The sequence below is a fragment of the Corvus moneduloides genome, chromosome 22, assembly GCF_009650955.1.
Source record: "Corvus moneduloides isolate bCorMon1 chromosome 22, bCorMon1.pri, whole genome shotgun sequence".
NCBI lineage: Eukaryota > Metazoa > Chordata > Aves > Passeriformes > Corvidae > Corvus > Corvus moneduloides.
This window is the reverse complement of record NC_045497.1, coordinates 2,738,275-2,756,518: the sequence shown is the minus strand read 5'-3', so window position 1 is coordinate 2,756,518 and position 18,244 is coordinate 2,738,275. Positions and strand designations below refer to the sequence as shown.

At 43.1% G+C, this 18,244-nt stretch overlaps 1 protein-coding gene across 7 annotated transcripts in view; it reads right to left on the bottom strand.

Moving 5' to 3' along the window:
* PLCH2 (phospholipase C eta 2) overlaps positions 1-18,244 on the bottom strand; it is a 74,246-nt gene that overhangs the window by 41,649 nt on the left and 14,353 nt on the right. Inside the window, exon 1 of one of the 7 annotated variants that reach the window (XM_032131946.1) lies at positions 15,439-15,612. The exons of 5 other annotated variants lie outside the window; for them this stretch is intronic. In XM_032131946.1, coding sequence (XP_031987837.1) covers positions 15,439-15,469 — 31 coding nt within the window. In that variant the 5' untranslated portion in view covers positions 15,470-15,612. Of the gene's footprint in view, positions 1-3,235; positions 3,708-15,438; positions 15,613-18,244 lie in introns of those variants that run through there. One more of the 7 variants, XM_032131945.1, reaches the window with a different exon arrangement.

Below are 18,244 nucleotides of genomic sequence, written 5' to 3'. Positions count from 1 at the left end.
CAGAGAACACCTGAATATTGGCCTTCCCCAGTGAGAGACATTGTTCAAATGCAGTTTCTGGGAGTCTGTAGCAGCTCAGGAGGCTGAAATTCTGCAGTCACATCTCATGAGCAGTTCCACTGGAAGATGTTTGCCAGCTGCCACATTTTTGAAGGATTTTCCCAGACACAATGCTTCTCTCAGGACATAGCCCATTCTTCTCCCACTAGCACTGACACTATCAGTTGTTTCTTTAGTGATAATTGAACACTTCAGAATTACTGGGAGCAAGGAATTTTTTGGATCATCATCAATGACTCCTCAGCCTCTAGTCAGTCAGAAACCCATTAAAAAGGAGAGTGGCAAGTCACTGGAACACCAAAGTCTTGAGAGCCTGGATGTTGGTGCCTCTCACTATGAATGCTTGAACAGATCATCATATGAAGACCTCTGGAGGCTTTCATACACTTGGGAACTACTGGCTTCAGTTGCATCACGACTGGTTTTATACCTGAGAGAAGAATCCCATTTCCTTTTAATGCTACAGATGACAGCAAGAAGGTGGAACGCTTTAAAAAGAACCTTCGTGCAAACCCCTGCCTGTAGCTCCAGCTCATGGAACCCCTGCCCATGGAACCTCTGCTCTTTTCAGTTACCCCATTTGTTTTCCAGGTGTTTCCACTCACTGGCTTAGAACGACACCATCTGGCAGAAACACCGAGCTGGTTTAATCACAAACACTGATTCAATCTCAGCCTCAGCAGCTCCCTACTGCAAGCAAGGAATAAACCTGAATAACTGCTACCTGGATGATCTCCAGGGAGATCCTCAGGTGAGAGCCCCTCTCTCTCATTCCTGTTTTCAGAAGCTGAAAGCTGCACCCAGTAGGAAGAAGCCAAAAGGACTTTGGGTGACACAATTCCTGTTTCATCACACCTTCCCTGAGGACCTTGTCTGTTGAAAGTACAAATGGATGCACACTGGTGCATCAGGTTTCAGAGAACAGTAACTGGAGGAGGAATGCTCAGGCTGTCCCATCATGACATTTTCAAAAGCAAACTATTCTTGTTTTCAGTCCTGAAACACTTCTGTTAGAAAATGCAATCATTAAAAGTATGTTACTGGCTCTCCACTGCCAGAGGGCAGGGATGGATGGGATATTGGGAAGGAATTGTTCCCTGGGAGGGTGGGCAGGCCCTGGCACAGGGTGCCCAGAGAAGCTGTGGCTGCCCCTGGATCCCTGGAAGTGTCTAAGACCAGGCTGGGCAGAGCTTGGAGCACCCTGGGATAGTGGAAGGTGTCCCTGCCCAGATGATATTTCAGGTCACTTCCAACCCAAACCACTCCATGATTCTATGATAAACGTACCACTTCAGCCAACTCAGTCCAAAACCTGGGGATTTACAGGTTCTGAAGATTTAAGAAAACCACCTTCTTTCCTTGGAACAAGAAAAGTTCTTGCATATAGGAAATACTTTCTCCCTGTTTAGCACATTGTTCAATTGAAGTTCCATGCTCCCAAATCTCCCGCCTCTATGCCAGCAGTATGGTACAGATAAATAAACTCTTATGCCAAGTTTTAAAATCTGCTTTTTTGCTTTTAACATAAATATTGACAATGCTCAAATGCATCTCATCATCTCTGCTTCGTTCTTAACAAATCTCCAAGGAAATATTGGTTAACATTTGCCTGTTGTTGTGATGCATACTGAGACTCTCTCACTACTTACCTGAATTGTTCGCAGACTTCTCAGATTCATTAAATCTGTCTCAGCCTAGAAGTATTCATGGACTTGATATTAATTTTGTCAATAAATAAAACAATTTCCAATATGGTCATAAAACTATGGAAAAAACAATGGCCATTTCTGTGTACAGTAGAAGCTTTTCCCATGTGATGTTCTATGGTCACCCTCTTTTTAATTACCATTCTGCTCTAGGATGGGACCTTATAAAGTCAATTTGCTGTAATTTTCACATCCACATCCTCCTTCAGTTACTGGAACAGTATTTGCTGGAGTGATGAGTGCACAGGTACAGCCACACCTGTCTGAGTTACCTGTTGTCCCTTTCTCAGTGAATGGCATTGCTGGAGCTTATTTTTAGTATTTTAATAACAAAGACAAGGCGAAGCCAAACCAGAGCTCACGGATACGAGGTTTGGTTCTGATACCCAAACACCAAGTTAGAGCCAAGCACTTTTCCACTTTGGTAAAGAAATGATTTTTAGAAAAGAAGAGAGAATTTTAAGGAGTGCTTCCTTCAAAAGGTATGGCAAGGGATTGAGGAACGTGGCACTAAGCACTGATGAGTTGAAAGCACAGGGAGTGAGGGATACTGCTCTGCCTTCCCAAAGACACCAAAGTGGGAGAGCAGTGTCCAGAGAATCTTTTCTGAGCACACAGAACCCAAGACATCCTTCTTTACTTGTTGCGTAACTCCTGTAAAACCACAATGCCTAACAGATATGAAATACAAAATGCATACAGACAAGCAACCGGGCACTGGAGTCAATTAAAATACATCTCAGGGAAGGGTTTCTCTCTCCAGGCTTTTCCTGAGTAAATGGACGAGGAAATAAAGCTTTTAAAAATTAAAACTGGGCTTTTGAGAATTGATCTGGAGTTCATAGATTCCTTCAGCAGCCATCAGTGCAGGAGGGATGAGCTCCAAGTTCAGCATGCAGGACACTGCAGCACAGTTTTCCCAGCTCCAGGCACTTCCCTGACTTCATCCCTGGTTTAATCCCGCCAGGGACAACTTCAACCCCAACTCATTCTGTGCACTCTTCTTGTTGGATGGGTGTAAAGAATCTACATCTAATGAGCAGCAAATCACCTGTTTTAAAAAATTAAAACAATGCAGCTGACTCACAACAGTACCGGAGCCTCTTTTCTCTCTTCTAATGTGGGTAGCAGAAGGTCTCTGGTTAAAAATAGAAAGCCTTTCTTAGGGTGACAGCAGCTAGTTAAGTGAGCAGAAAAGGAACATGAACATACCTGGTGCACTCCTTCGTTGCACACTTTATTGCAGGAAGGAGCAGCCATTAGAGATACATTTATTATTTAAGCTTTAGTGATAGTAGGAGGCAAAGGTACAGCAAAAGCTCCCTTAAGAACCTGCTGTATTTGTTTAAAGCATTTAAGTTTGAATAACAGAAAAGAAGTGTCCAAGGAAGCTTTGTAAACTACACTTTTCTCTACAGTAAAACTAATCTCCCTCCGAAAGGTGGTTAAAATAAACATTTTCCCCTTACCTTTTTCTGGGCTGAGGCATTTAATTGTGCTTGCATCATCCATATTCCAGTGAGAGATTCAAGTGAAAACACCAGAGGAAGCAGCAAAGACCATATGCACATCCCTGATCTTTCGAAAGACTCTTTTAAAGAACGAGGAGAAGAACACTGCCCGTTGGTCTTTACTGCAGCATCCAAGGGTTCCTAGGGATGCCTGCTGCCTCTGCTCTCAGCAGGCTCATCTCCTTTATTCCCTGTGCAGGAGTGGATCTGGAGCTGCTGGCAGGTAGAAACCAGCGCAGGATCTCAATGAATGTTTCCAGCCTTTCCCTGCAACTCAAGTGTTCAGCCACCTGGGATAACTGTTCGTTAACTCTTTGCCTCCCTGCTCTGAGGCAGGACCTAGGGATGTCTTTTGCTATACTCCTTCGGAAAAGAACTGAAGGAAAAACTTGTGGATGTCAGGAAAGAAGCACAAAGGAGAAGTCAGTTTTAATTCCTCTGGGATGTATTGCAGTAGGCAGCAAACATCAGTGAGGTGCTACTTCATTTAAGAAGGGAAAAAAACCAACCTCTTTTTTATGTTAATGCCTCCCCCCCTGTGTCCATTCAGCATCCTACACATTGTTATGGGATCCTCCCAGACTTACTTTAGTTTAGAAAGCAAGTCTACAGCTACTGATAAAAATAGGCAAGCTGTTCTCTTTAGATTTATTTCTAATTTCTTTTCTTGGCAAAGACGATATATTTCCCTCCTTTTTAACTTGCAAGGAAATATTAATGCAGAATTAATGGGATATGGCTGGGAAACAATGCACATTATTGTAGTCTGTGTCCCAAAGCACAACTCATGAGAAGAAAGACACAGACCTTTGAGTTCTGTCTAAATCCTGGAGAAGAATTTCAGCATCTTCGTATGAGGGTGCTGCCTAAAAATTCCAACCAGGAATAGCTCTTGCCCCTCCTACATGCCACTGAAATACACAGGATAAAACAATTTGTTCCTTTGAGGACTTGAAATCTAAATAAACAGGAATGATAAAGGATTGGTAAATAGTTATTCTCCCCTCTAGGAAAGGAACACCGATGCTGGGGGCAGGGTAAGCAGGATCCCAGTACCCTGCTCAACACCCAGGGCATCTCTGCCACGGAGCCCTGCAGGCAGTCCCCCCACACGGGTTCAGCAGGCAGTGCTGCTCTGGATCCTCTCCCCACCCGACTGCAGCAAGTGAAGCCAATCTGTGTGTGCTGTTTGACGTTGCCCTCCTGCCTTGTACCTCCTCATCCTGACCTACTTCAGTACATGAGGTGCTGTGAAATGCTCACAGAGTCACCTTCCTCCCACCCCACTCAGGCTCTCCAAACTGGGAATGCTGACTCTCGTTCATAGCTCCCAGCTGTTGCAGCTGGATTGTCCTGGTGTTTTCATCCTACATCGTCTTTGCATTTTAGGTACCAGTCGCCATTGCAGAAAGATCAAGATCTTTGCAAGATCTGGCACAACCCTCCACAATTTTCATTTAGGCATGAATCCCATGGTCCTTGCCATCTAAGGAATGAGTCCAGGATTTGGCTGAAGTTTACTTTCAATAAAACATTATCCTATTTGCTTAGTGGTTTTCAGCACTAGCTGTGTCCCCTGGGGTCTCATCTCCTGAGCAACCCATCCAGGAGCACTTGAGGAGCACTTACTGCAGAAGCCTCTGGGGCCTCATGTATTTACACCACATTACATTTGGGTAATTCCTCTTGCAGCCACTGTGCTTTAACACAGGCTTATCAGGGTGAATACTGCAGAGAATGTGCCAGGTTTATCCTACAAGTAACTCTCATTTCTCTTCTTATTTCCTGTAGGCAAGCGCAGGTTATCAATAAATCTCTGTCTCATATCAGAAGGGAGAAGATGGGTAAGTGCTGAGGCCCAGCAAATGCCTGTCAGACAACTTCTCTGGGGAATCTCAGGGCAGGAAGTCTTCACACTGCAGGGTAGGCTCAATTCACTGCTAGGGACAAACCTCCCATTCAACACCACCTATTCCTCACAACTTGATCAAGAGACAGAGCAAATTAAAAGATAACAGCTAAGGATGATCAACTAATTCACTAATTACTCCATCAAACTGAGCAAAGCTTTTTGCTTTACAAGGTTATGCTTTCTTTAGAAAGAAAAATATACTCCCATCTGAGACCATTAGAGATTCAGAATCAGTACCTAATTACTGTATGGTATCAACTTCATAAAATGAAATGTTTTGTTTCTCTGGGAGTTTTTTGCTGTGCAGTTAGAACAGGGTCACAGAACAATCGTCAGAGAAAAAACCTGAATGCCTTCACAACACATGCAAATTTTTTGAAATAAAGAGAACACAGACTGTGCTATCACCGAGACCAAAGCATTTTACATTATCTTATTCCAAGTAATGTCTAGTCTAAACCAGGAAATTCCTCTGTGCAAAGACAATCTGCTGACTCTTGAAATCAATGATGGACTTTTATCTGGCTTTCGTGGACTCTGATTCACACCAGAAGTGTATAAGTGACTGGGAAAGGTCAGCAGCACTCCAGTTTGGAGAGCATAGTGCTCTGGCACAGTGCTCTGGCATGGAGCAAACTTACACCGTTGTCAGTTCCATATTATACAAAGCATAGCATGCCCTAATTCCTTCATCCTCCATTCCCAGCTCTCCAGCTCTACCAACCAGAGCAAAGAGTGACTTGTGGTGTGGTGCTGTCACATCACAAAGGTTTAAGTCCTAAGAAGGGACTAAAAGGGGCCAGGAATTCTCTCAGTTGCTACTTTCCAAGATATGCAGAGAAAGCCCAGGGTGATGGCACCAAGCAGCTGAGCCCGGTTAGAAGAGATGAGCCATGACATGACAAAGATCTGCCCTTGCTGTATGGCTGCACTGTCCACAGAGGATCCTGATCTACCCCAGACTTCTGCCACACAACCACAGCACCATCCTGGCTGCTTGCTGGGAAAGGAACAGGGCACTTCCAGAGAAACAGCACAAACCACCCAAGCTTTGACTGATAAGCACAGCTTTGTCAGGTCACAGTGCCACACACTATAAGGCTACATTATAATTTGACTACACATTCACCTACACATACACCCCTCATCCCAAGGCTCCAGCTGCCACATTTTATCACATTCTTAAGACCCATTTCCTGATAAAAATAACAGAGATCTTGTTGCCCAGTGCAGGGGAGGGGTGTTAGCACTGCTGGGGACAGAATGAGACAGCTGGGAAATGCAGCACCACCATGTTACACCACAGTTAAGTAGAGAATGGAACATCCACAATGCCAGGGACATTCTAAATAACTTATGAAAGTCAAACACTGAGCCCTCGTTGAAAGCCATCAAACTCCATCCAGAGAGCTCCATCTCTCACAATCCATGGCATCACTTCAAGACCTTGTATAAATCAACTTCAACACATGTGGGTGTCTGTTCTTAAGTTTTTGTTCCCATAGTTACCAATGTACTTTACCACAGAAGAGAACAGCAGGTGGCAAGACATAGAACAAAATCACCATTCTTTTAACATATGAAGAGTTGGGAAGTTTCAAATCAAGGTTTTCTTGCCAAATGTTTACAGACAGTAACCAAGACAAACACTATCAGATTGGAAAACTATAAGATCCTTCCATACATTTAATCCTGAGTCAACAATAAATTCAACATCCAGTAGAATGATGGATTTCCAGCCCTGCACCAGATGATGCCATGGGATTGCACAATCTAGTGCAGCAATAGTTTTGTCTTTGTGATTTTAAATTCTCCCTAGGTCCCCTTGATACCTTCCCATGTACTTTCTGCAGAGAAAAGGTGAAGAAGCCCAGCACACTGTGTACAAGATAGATTTCTCCAAATAAAATTATCTTTGTGGGATATAAACAGTGAAAACAACCACCAACATTCTGTTCAACTAAAACAACAATTGACTTGAAAGCTGCTATCAAAACTCTCACAGCTTGCAAGTAATAACTTCTCCATTGTCAACTCGAACAGAGGGCAAAATGACAGGCATTGAATGTGCTGTAAATACCAATTAGATGCTTTCCATAAGTAAGTTTTGTGACTTTTTCTGTAATAAAAGCAGACACTGTGGTACTGTGTGCTGTCCATTGCCTTCTGTTTCTCTTCAGGCAGAGGAACAAACGTAACATCCTTCACATGCCCAGTGCCACAGGCTCATGTCCTGTAACATGTGTCTGACAGCAGGACAGGAACCAAAACCTAACAACTAAATTTTACCTGCTCCTGAAACCCTCTGCCACTGACCAGCTCACCTCCCTGGGGCTCACCAGCCTGTTTAGAACACAGAGATAACAACCATTCCTTTGGCTCTCCGAGATACCAACCATTCTTTTGCCCTCCCTTTCATCCCCCTTCTCCCAAACTTCTATTGAACACCATAAGCAAAGAGAACACTGAGAAAGTTGTTTGAACTGAGCTGGTTTAACCTGATTTTTTCACCACAGAGTTTCAGAATAAACAACATTCGCAATCTCTATTATTTTAGTCTTAGATCTTTCTCTAATTTGGAGATTGGAAGAACTGAAGTGTTTTGGTGGCCTATTTTCTCACAGACCCATAAATCATCTTGGCTGTTTGAGGTTTTCAGTGAACACACATTCTTCCAAGGAAATCTGTGTTACAAAAGATGGGAAGATGCTTATGTCTAGTAGAGAAGGGGGAAAGGCAGTAATGAAAGAAGGCAAAGACAGTTTCAAACAGATCTTGGGGCCTTAGAAAGCCTCTAGAAGTAAAGCTCAGCTACCAACCCCAATGAACCAGTTGTGAGTTCTCAACCACTTCAGTGACAAGAACAGTCCACAGCACCACAACCCCAGCCCCACTCACACCATGAGCCTCTATGCAGCACTTCCATTTCGTGTGGATTTTTATAACAAGTTTTCAACATGTTTTCAAACTTCTGACTAACAATCTGAAAATGAGGGAAAGATGATTGTCTGGACCACTTTGTTTAAGCAAAAACACTTCAGTATGTCGTTTATATTGTGTGCAGGTGATAAAGTCTGGAGGTGCTGCAGTGACAGATGCAGACAGATGTGTTTGCTGCTGGAATTTCTACTACTTCTTTTAAGATCACTAAAAGCAAAATGTAAAGATCCTTTGGCTTGCTGCTTCTCTTTGTCCCTCCAAGCTTTATAACTGGGAAGTCGAACTCTGTGTTATATCTTGCTGTACAACTGCTCTCACTGTAGTATCATTAAATATCTGACAAACTACAAGCAGCCCAGAGGCACCAGTAGAAGCTGCCTTGGAGAGTGAGTGTGGGGCTCTGCCGCTGCCTCGCCTGCAGCCAGAGCCGATTCCCAAATGCAGGAAGTCTGCACAGCCAGAGCTGTCAGGCAAACACCCACCTGCCCTCGCCAGCTGGACACCTCAGGGCAGGCAGATCTTCTGGGTGTCCTGGGAAGGAATTGTGTTTGAAGTACAATCCTGGAGGTCATTTCCCTTCCCTGTGACTGCAGTTCTTACCACCCAATACCTCCCCTGTCCTTTCTTCTTAGTTTTGTCAACTCCTCTGGTGAGGTGCTAAACCTCAGCTACTCCAGCGGGTCTGGTTATTCCAGATGCATCCAAGCAACAGAGACACAGCTCACAGAGATTAATATTAAATTACCTCAGATCCCTTTGTTTCTCCATGCAATCTTTCTTCTCCCCTTAGAAATAGAAATGCAATCATATTCTTGCTTGAGTGCAGCCCAGCACAGTTGTTTTATTCCGTGTTTCTGCTGTTGGTAGTAGAGGGAGCGTGCTCACAGCTCCCTGCTCCTGGTCCTGTTACTGCTTTTGACATATTTCTAGCCTACAGCCCATTGTCTGCAAAGCTCTGCTGCCTCTGAGAATCCAGTGTCAGCACTGTGGGAGAGATGTGGAAAAGGTACAAAACAACCACAACCAGCAGAGAATAATGGCTGCCTGAACTACATGGATTGTCCCTGTGAACAGATAATAACCTGCTTCAGGGTAAATCACATCTTTGGTGTGTGCTGAGGACAAGGTACGAGATACCCAAGACAGGAATGGAGCAAAGAAATAAGTTAATCATTTCATTTTTCAGCAGACAGCACCCTGACACATATGACAAAATCTCCTGAGCTAATTCTCTCCCAAAATCAAAACTTGCAATTCATTCAGTCACAACTCTGACATGGATTTCTGAGCACAGACACAGTTCTCAGACAGTTGAGCCATGAAAAACGCACAGTGGGGTGGAATCGATTACTAATTAGTAATAGAAGACACATATGCTTGCATCCATAGAAAACAGCTGTGCTGCACTCTGCTCCATTGTCCCAAATAAATTGGAAAAGATAAATGCATTGCTCTGTTCAGGCACAAAGTAGATGAGGCATTCATGCTTTGTTAAACTTTCCAGACACTCGAGGGTGTTTGAAATTATGATGCATGTTAAATTTAAGCAGATTTATTATCCACGTGTTCCAAATGTAATGAACACTTCACTGCCTCACATTTCCGACTTTAAAAATAGCAGATTTTCTAGACAGAACACACACGTGTGTCATGTGCAGGTCTAACACAAAACTTTTAGTCATACAGCAATTAATGCCTAATTTTAAACATTTTCCTATCTATTTATGCACACACAGCTTCAAGTGCCCACAAGAGCAGTTACAATAAAGGACTTCTACAATAAAAGTTGGAAAGTTCTGGGCCTTTTTAAGCCAAAGGAATTTGGGGTACTTTGCATCAGAAGTTCTTAAATAAAAAAGTTTCATTGTGAAAATTCTACCTAACACACTCAGATCACTCTACCTGTTGCCAAAATGAGGACAAAACAATTTGCACTCTAAGGCCTAATAATTAGATGGTTGCAACTCTAATACATTTGGGTTTGGATAAACATTTTCCAAATTTTGTTTGCCCACACAAGATTGAAGCAGAGTGAGAAGATGAAGCAACACAAGCAGATCAGTATAGAGTGCGGAAATTATCATTCACTATCTGCACTAATGAGGACTCTGGGTACTCATTAAGAGGAACTAACACATCTTTTTGGACAGGAAAAAGGTATCTCAAATCAGACCTTGTTAACAGTGTACTTTGTATTTTGTAATTATAACAAACTCCCTAAGCAGATACATGAGATTTCTGTGTCACGTTTTCAGTGTGTAGAGCAACCAAAAATGAGATATCCGAGTTCTACATGAAATTTTCAGGCTTGTTCCTTTACTTCCCAGCACTCTCCTTATGCAATGCTTTAATTTAGACTATCCTGAGTACTGGTGCAGAATTAATCAGGTCAGAGAAGGGGCTGCCAGCCACAATTACTGCACCTTTAAATACTTCTTTTCACTGTCAGTTCAACTGTTACTCTTCTATTTTTAAATCGGTTTCAAACTCAAGACCCACAGGCAGGGGGCAAATCCTTCCCCAAAAATGCCATGGACAAGAGGCCAACATCAACCTCAGCTCTTGAGGTTATTCCCCCTCTTTCCTACAGCTTGTTTACTGGATTGTTAAGCATTCTGGCAGCAAATGGAAGGGGGTGGGGAAGAAGACGAGCTGCCACATTTCTAAAATTAGCATCTTCTGTCTCCGAGAAGCCTGTGGAGATTTAAAAAAATTAGGTTTCTCTGCAAGATGCAGAGATGTGGAATTTAAACTGCGTTACACAGCTAAAATCCTGAGCTCTGTTTCATACCTGCAAGCTAGTTCACCTACCTTCCCTTTCATGCCCCTTCTCCCAGCTGTCAGTCAGAGACTATTACAAAAATACCTAGTACATTTTATTATAAAAGGTAATTGCATTCATTTGCCCTGTCATCCCCAGGCAGCTCCATGACATCTTCTGCCCCAGCTGCTCCGTGGAGTCACAGACTCGTTCCCTGTCACAGGTCACTCCTGCTGGGCTCTCACACAGCCTCTGGGGGGGCTGCAATTCCCTGCTCAGTGATTTTCTCCCCTCAGCTGAGATTTTGTTGGTGCCCAGGTACCAGGTAATGCCCTGCTCAGAGAATGTGTTGTGTCCTTCTCCAGGCCAGGATGTAAACATTCCTCACAGAGCCTGCTGCAGTGAGCTGCTGTGCCACACATTGTGTGTGGACAGAGCCAGGATTGCTCCAATTCCAGAGCTGAACTGCACAGACATGTTGGTTTTAACACAAACACTGCCATGAGGACACCATTAAAAGTGGCATTTTGATCTTTGCTGTTTATTAATAAAACCCAACAGTGAAAGAACTGACTCTGCCTCAGTTCCTTCAATGCCACCAGTGCCATTTGTTCAGCACAAAGATATCAGAATATTATAACAGACCTGTGCTGCAAAATCCTAACTCAGAATATTGGGCTTTCACAGATGGGCTTTAAGTTAGAAATGGAAGAGACTCAAGAATAAAACTCAAGTTTCTTTCCAAGAACCACTAAGGGTGCCAAAGTCTTCCTTTGGATCACCTCCTGAAGGAACCAAAGACTCAGCCATGACACAAATGCAGACTGGCACAGGCGGAATTAAAACATATGGGACTGGAAGGCTTTGTTCCAAAAGTCCCTTTTCTTCTTTTAGCAAGTATATTTATTCTACTCCTATTACTAGTCACAGTTCATGTCTTACGACAACTATATTTGCTTAGATTTCTTTCAAGTATTGGAACCATCAGTGGACAGTGTTGCGGCAGAGAATTGTGACAAGAATTGGGAAGGTTTTCTTTCAGGATTTCTACAAAGGAATGGTCCCAAAATAATACATGTATTTTGAATCAACACGTTTTGGTTCATCAAAATAGTTAATGGTTTATAAAGCACATGACAAGCCTAAAAAAATTCTGGTTTATGGAGCATTTCCCATTTGGTGGAAATCCATAAAATCAAAGTAAGTGATTTCATTCAAGTTTCTGAAGCCACTTCTAGTTAAGATGTTCACTATACAATTTTCCTGAAGTCTTCCACTTAAAAGAGGGGCTTTTCAAGTACTTCCTTACTAGAGACAGAAAAATCACATAAACCTAACCCAAAATCCAGCAGAGCAAATAAGAGGGTTCAAGAGACACACGTCTAGGCCCTGTCACATCCCAAGCACCAGGGCCGTCCTACAAACAGCACAGAGGGGCTGCAGTTCCTGCCTTAGCACAGGAACTTGCTGCAAGTCAATTCTCTGCACACATCTCTGCCTGTCACTGCTAAATTACAATTACTGTCACCCCTTTTAGCTATTAAATGAAAGCACAGAATGCAGTTTATGTGATTAGCCAGTTTGAGCAGCAAAAAAATAACCTGCAAGCAGCAGCTTCACTGTTCTTAGCGATACCCTGTGCCCACTTTATGTTTGCTCTGACCTCTCAGGCACAACCCTTGGAAATTTCCAGGATCAGAATTTTCACTCACAGCTGAGCTTATCCCCAAGTGCCCAAAGGCCCCAGTGCATGAAACCCTCCTGTCTCTCTTTAAGGGAAACCCCTGCCCCCACCAGCCCAGGGAATTTAGCCTGTCCTCACTGTCCACAGGCCACGGTTTGTTCATCCTTGTAATAAATTATGGATGCCCCCCCATACACATCTGTTACTCAAATCACCAGTTAATAATGTATGAATAAATGAAGAGACTGCTCTGAGGGGAGAGAACTGTGGGGGACTAAACTTTGAATTCTCCGCCACAGCAGCAAGCATCAAAGCTGTGCTGCCAGGTTTGACCTCAGCTGGGTTTTATTTTTTAAGAGGGTTAGAACTAGCCTCTTATGAACATGAATGGCTGAACAGCAGGGGCATGGCATGAAAGCTGGCCCAGAAACACGGGGAAAGAACAAAACCCCAAATGAAAAACTCGCCAGAAGCACGTGGGTATCAAAGGTCTTCGCTATCTTGTGTCAGTCTGAACTGGGAGTGAAGGTCATAAGTGAATTGATATTCTCACCAGAAATACATTGTTAATTCTCACTAACAGAGTTCTTAGTCATGGGAACTGATGCCATTTGAAAATACAAAGCCCGCAAATAAGAAAAAAGGTGAAGAAGGGCTGCTGAAGAAGTTTCTAAGTTTGTAATAAGCTTGCGCATCACATGCTCCAGAACCTTAACACCCGACCAAGCGCTGCTGGATCTCGAGTTGGAAACATCACCTCGTGCTGAGGAGCCACAACTGGAAGCAGCGCTCGGTGTGGCCTCAGAAGTGGCGCTGAGGAGGGGACAATCGCCTCCCCCACGGCCGCGGTTATCCCTCGCTGCCACCGGGATGCGCTGCGGGCGCACGGAGCGTGCTCCGCACCGGGAAAAGCTCTCCCGTCCAATGCGGCAGCGCTGGAATCAGCCCGGAGCAGCACAGCCACTGCCCAGGGCAGGAAGGGAGACCGAGAGCAGCACAACCACCGGCTGTTCAATCCTCACAGAAACTGCAAACAGACCTGCAAATATCCCACTGGGTAGAAGGACACAAGGATTCAGTGCACAGGGCACTGCACGAACTACAAGTCTTAGACACAAAAAGCTGTGCCAGTCCAGGTAGTGTCTTCCAGAGACTTGACCAAGCCTCCTCACTTCTCACAAGTAAGGGCATCTCATCCGTGGAGAGCATAAGCATCACCTGTTCAGGTGCTGGGGACTGATAGGACAGCTATTTCTCTGCTATAAAAATGAATGGCACAGTCTGTCACTGCATTGTCTCCTGTCCCTAAATTACCTCCTTATGCTGCACTTTTCACAACAAAACAGTAGCATGGAATCTTCACAACTCCCTCACAATTCTAACTTTTATTGTTGCTTTAAACTTTATTCTGGCCAAGGTGGGAAATCTGCACACCTCGGGTGATACTTGCAGCCAGTTCACAACTTTGCTGAGAAGCAAACAGCAAACTGCTCACAGCACAGCCTGTCCAGCACCTGAATTCAGGGAAGGAAAGCAAATCGGGTTCTGAACCAGACAGTGAAGAACTCAGCAGAGATTCTCTGGAGACAGTCATTGGCAAAGTCTCTCTGATTTCACAACTACATTTACAGGACATCGCAACCACGATACGCTGTGCAGAGAATCCAGACTTTATCCCTACACTCTCTGTAAGAAGCTTGAATCTAATATCTGATACTTGTACTATTTAAAAAGCTCTTCCAGCTGAGGATTAATCATCTCAGTAGGACTGTGCAAATGCATGTGAGATGAGCGGGGAAGGTTATATAAAGCCCACTGAGAGAAGGAAAATGCAGAATAGAACTGAGGACCTGGCTTGCACAGCACCTGAATGCCTGCAGGTGCTTCTAACAGTGAGTGCTGGCTGTAATTTACTTGTCAGTCATTTACTTGATTAATTATCTCCTCCAAATGGCTCATCACACAAGGTACCTGTAGTGTTAAAACCATCATTAGAGATGCAGTAGCGTGATCCTCAAGCAGACACAGACCCGAGGAACAGCCCCCTCTGCACAATCACACTTTGCCATGAGACATGCAGCTGACAAATGCATGTGCAGAGCCACAGGAACACACAACACTGCAGAACCATCTGAGAACTGCACATGGTAATGGCTTTAATGAACTATGTCCCACAGGCAAAGATAAGAGTGACTGCACAACCAAATCTGATCAGCATAATCTACACCAGGAGAACTACTGTATAATCACTGGGAGATCGCAGGTACATCAGCAGTGTGTGGCAGCAGAAATGATTCTGTACACACAGCAGTGATTAATGACATTAAGAAATGATGGGCAGAGTTTAGCACAGTGCATTGTGGTGGAGTTTCTCTTGTTTAAAAGCCAGCCTTCCTTCCCTCCATCAGCAAACTTTGCAAGGCACACTCAAATGCAATTTCTACAGCTACTGCAACTGCTCTGGAGTAAACAAATTCATTCAGAGAACTGGGAATTGCTCTGTCCTTGGCATTACGGTTTCTCTGAATGAGTACATGTTTCATTTGCTGTAAGTGGAATGGATTTTCATTTACTTAACAGTCTTTGTATTCATCTAGGTACTACGGCTATAATTAATAAAACATGCCTTCTTAAAGATAAAAGATCTTTTGGAATGACAATGTGCTGATAAGATCTAAAAAATATTATCCTCTGACAAACAGGGTCAAACGGCTGAATATCTCTGAGCGAGTGAGGAAAAGGAAGAGTAATGTGATGTTATGAAAGTACTACTAAACAACAACAACTGCCCCCGTAAGCACGAGTACAATTTATCTTCTAGCTAAAATTCTAGTGGATGCAGTAAAAAGAATAAATCCACCTACTGTGTTTCTGCGATGGGCTTCCTAAATCCATTGTCTTGTAGAAATAAGAGTGTTTTTCTCAATTGCCTATGTTAGGAAGTAAAAATACTCTGCATTTTCCCTCCGTCTTGCTCCCTCTTCTGCAAGTCTCTCTCTGTGTCCGTGTGAGAAGGCAGTTTAAATTTCATCCCGTTTATTAGCTCAGTCACTGAGGAATCACTGTCAGTTTGGTGATGTACAAGCTCCTTTCCTGTACACAACACCAAGGAAGCGGGGGAGAGAGAAGAGGTAGGATTTTATCTAAACTACTTTTTGCTGGAGCAATTAACTCTTCACTGACTGACATCTCCTTCCTGGTGCATCTCAGTTGACACTGAAATGTCTGCCCTTCTAAGGCAACAGGGGATTCTCTCTGACAGCTGTTTAAAGCTCATTTCTTTCTTTTAAGGTTTCCTCTGCTTTTCTCTTCCACTGCTTAACTGGGAACTACAGTCAGACACCACCACAGCCATGATTTCCTACAACCACACAAGGTGCCCCTTTTCAATTATGTCAGAGGGACTAAGGGTCACAAATCCTATGAACTTTTTAAGTTTACTTGGTTCCCCAGTCCCTACAGAGGGACTTACAGAGGTCTCTAATAGGGATTTATTCTCCACCAACTAATGCTTGTTGCTTCTTCAGGTAGAGCATTTAAAACCTCTAACCCTGAACATCCAAAACTGAATAGAATTGTTTGCAACGAAACCAAATCCACTGCTGCTAGAAGAATGAAATGTGGATGCACCTGTGTATCCACCTTCATCCCCAAACACTTAAATTTTCAAGGTAAGAACATAATCCTGTTTGTTCCTCTGCAGTGAATTTTCAGTCAGGTAAGAACAGATGATCTTGCCTCACTTTCTCAACCACCTGTTCTAAAAAAGAAACACAGTTTAGTAACATCACCCATAGCCAGTTCCACACTCATCCAGGACTGCAAAGGTTTCCCCAAGTTTAGTGTTTTTCTGGGAGAACTATTATATATATAAAAATACATGTATATATGTATGTATGTATGTACATATAAAACTCTGTAGATATTTGCATCTCTTGAGAGAGTTTTAACTTTCTAATCCCTGCCCACAGTAAAACCTCTCTGATGCAAATTTTTACTTAGAGCTCTATGAGAAAAACGAGTCAAATTAACTAGATTTTCCTCACTAACCATTTTCCTCCAGAGAACAGCATGCAGGATTAAGCACAAACCATTTTCCCCCCCTACTTCAAACAGTACTTTGTAGTCCATCTATTCCTTTTTTCTGCTGGTAAACGAGAACAAAACCTGTTCTGCAATCATGGATCTGAATGCTAGTGCTTCTAAGATATTTCTATTTTCATATTTAATTCTAGCAAATGAGCATTTTGAACTTTCATTAAGCTTCATTTCTTGATTTTTAAGCATTATCTTGACAGCAAGCCATCTCCTGCATCTGCCACTGTTAGAAGACTTGCCTGGTGCTGAAGCACACTCTCTTGGAATGACTTTCTTCTGACTTCCACTGATGGTCCCACACATTCTAAGTACCTGCATATGTCAACACACAGTTCATTCACTTCGACACAAACCTCGAGTTTTTTCTTCCCTAGATCCAATCACAAATCCTGCTGGCCTACTAGGAATCAACATCCTGCCTTTCAGTTCAGTAAGAGACACCAGTTAAGGGGATTAGAATAGTGTCTAAACAGGTTTAAAATCTTTTGTCTTCTTCACTGAGCCAATTGCTTGGAGCTTCAGCATTTCAGCAGGGAATAAGATTATTACTCCAGGGAAATATCAGTGGTTCTGATATTGTCAAAAATAATTTCAGTCACTCTTCCCTAAACTATTCACAGCTCTTCTATTTTGTGCAGAGCATTTTCAGCATAAAAGGTTCATAATAGAACAGCTTCTCCTCACAGTGGCTACACAGGTTTAAGTCATGGTTTGTACTTCTGAGATCATGAGTTCAAGAATAATCTCATTTCTTCTCTACAGAACCAGCAATGCAGCTGAAGGATCGTAGATTTGCCTGGGAGATGGCAGCAGCCACGCATCAAGTGGTTCCTCATAGCTTGATAACTGTAGAAAACCACTATGCTTTGCTTCAGAAGACAACTGTAGTTCTCTCAAGAAACAAAGCATTCCTCTCTCTGATGAAGCATTTAACCTCAGATCAAACTGACAGATAAGATTCTGATGTGAAGATAAATAGAAAACTGCTTGGAGATGAAGGGCATTGAAATGTCTAAGGAGGTGAGTAATACCAAAAACCAGGGAGATTTCACAGTATCACAGTCAGGGACTGCTTGGATTTTAAAAAACTATTTGCCAAACTCCAAATGCAAACCAAAGCCAGTCATGCTGTAAGACACACAGGCTAAGAGTTAGTTGGCTGTACCTGCATTCAGTGGCTTTCAGGGGGATTAAGTTTACCTAAACCATCAGCAGATACAAATAATTTGCTTATGAGAAAGCATAAGAGGGAGAGACTCAGCTTTTGTTTACAGTGCCTCCCAGAGCAGCATCCCCCTGAGTGGCTCTGATTGACAGGCTTATTCACAGCTAATGGCAGTATCTCCAGAACTTCCCACAGATAATGCCAATATCGTTGTACTTTGTTAATGAATATTGGATTTCCTCCCCTCCCATCTCTGACAACACACAGGCTGAGCACCCATATGAATGAATGAAAAGAACATCTTTTTCCTCTCTCAGCATTATAAAGATCTTATTTTTAATTGCTCCAGCACTGGTTCAGACAATCCAGAAGTTGGTTTACTACCTCTAAACATACTGTACTTATTC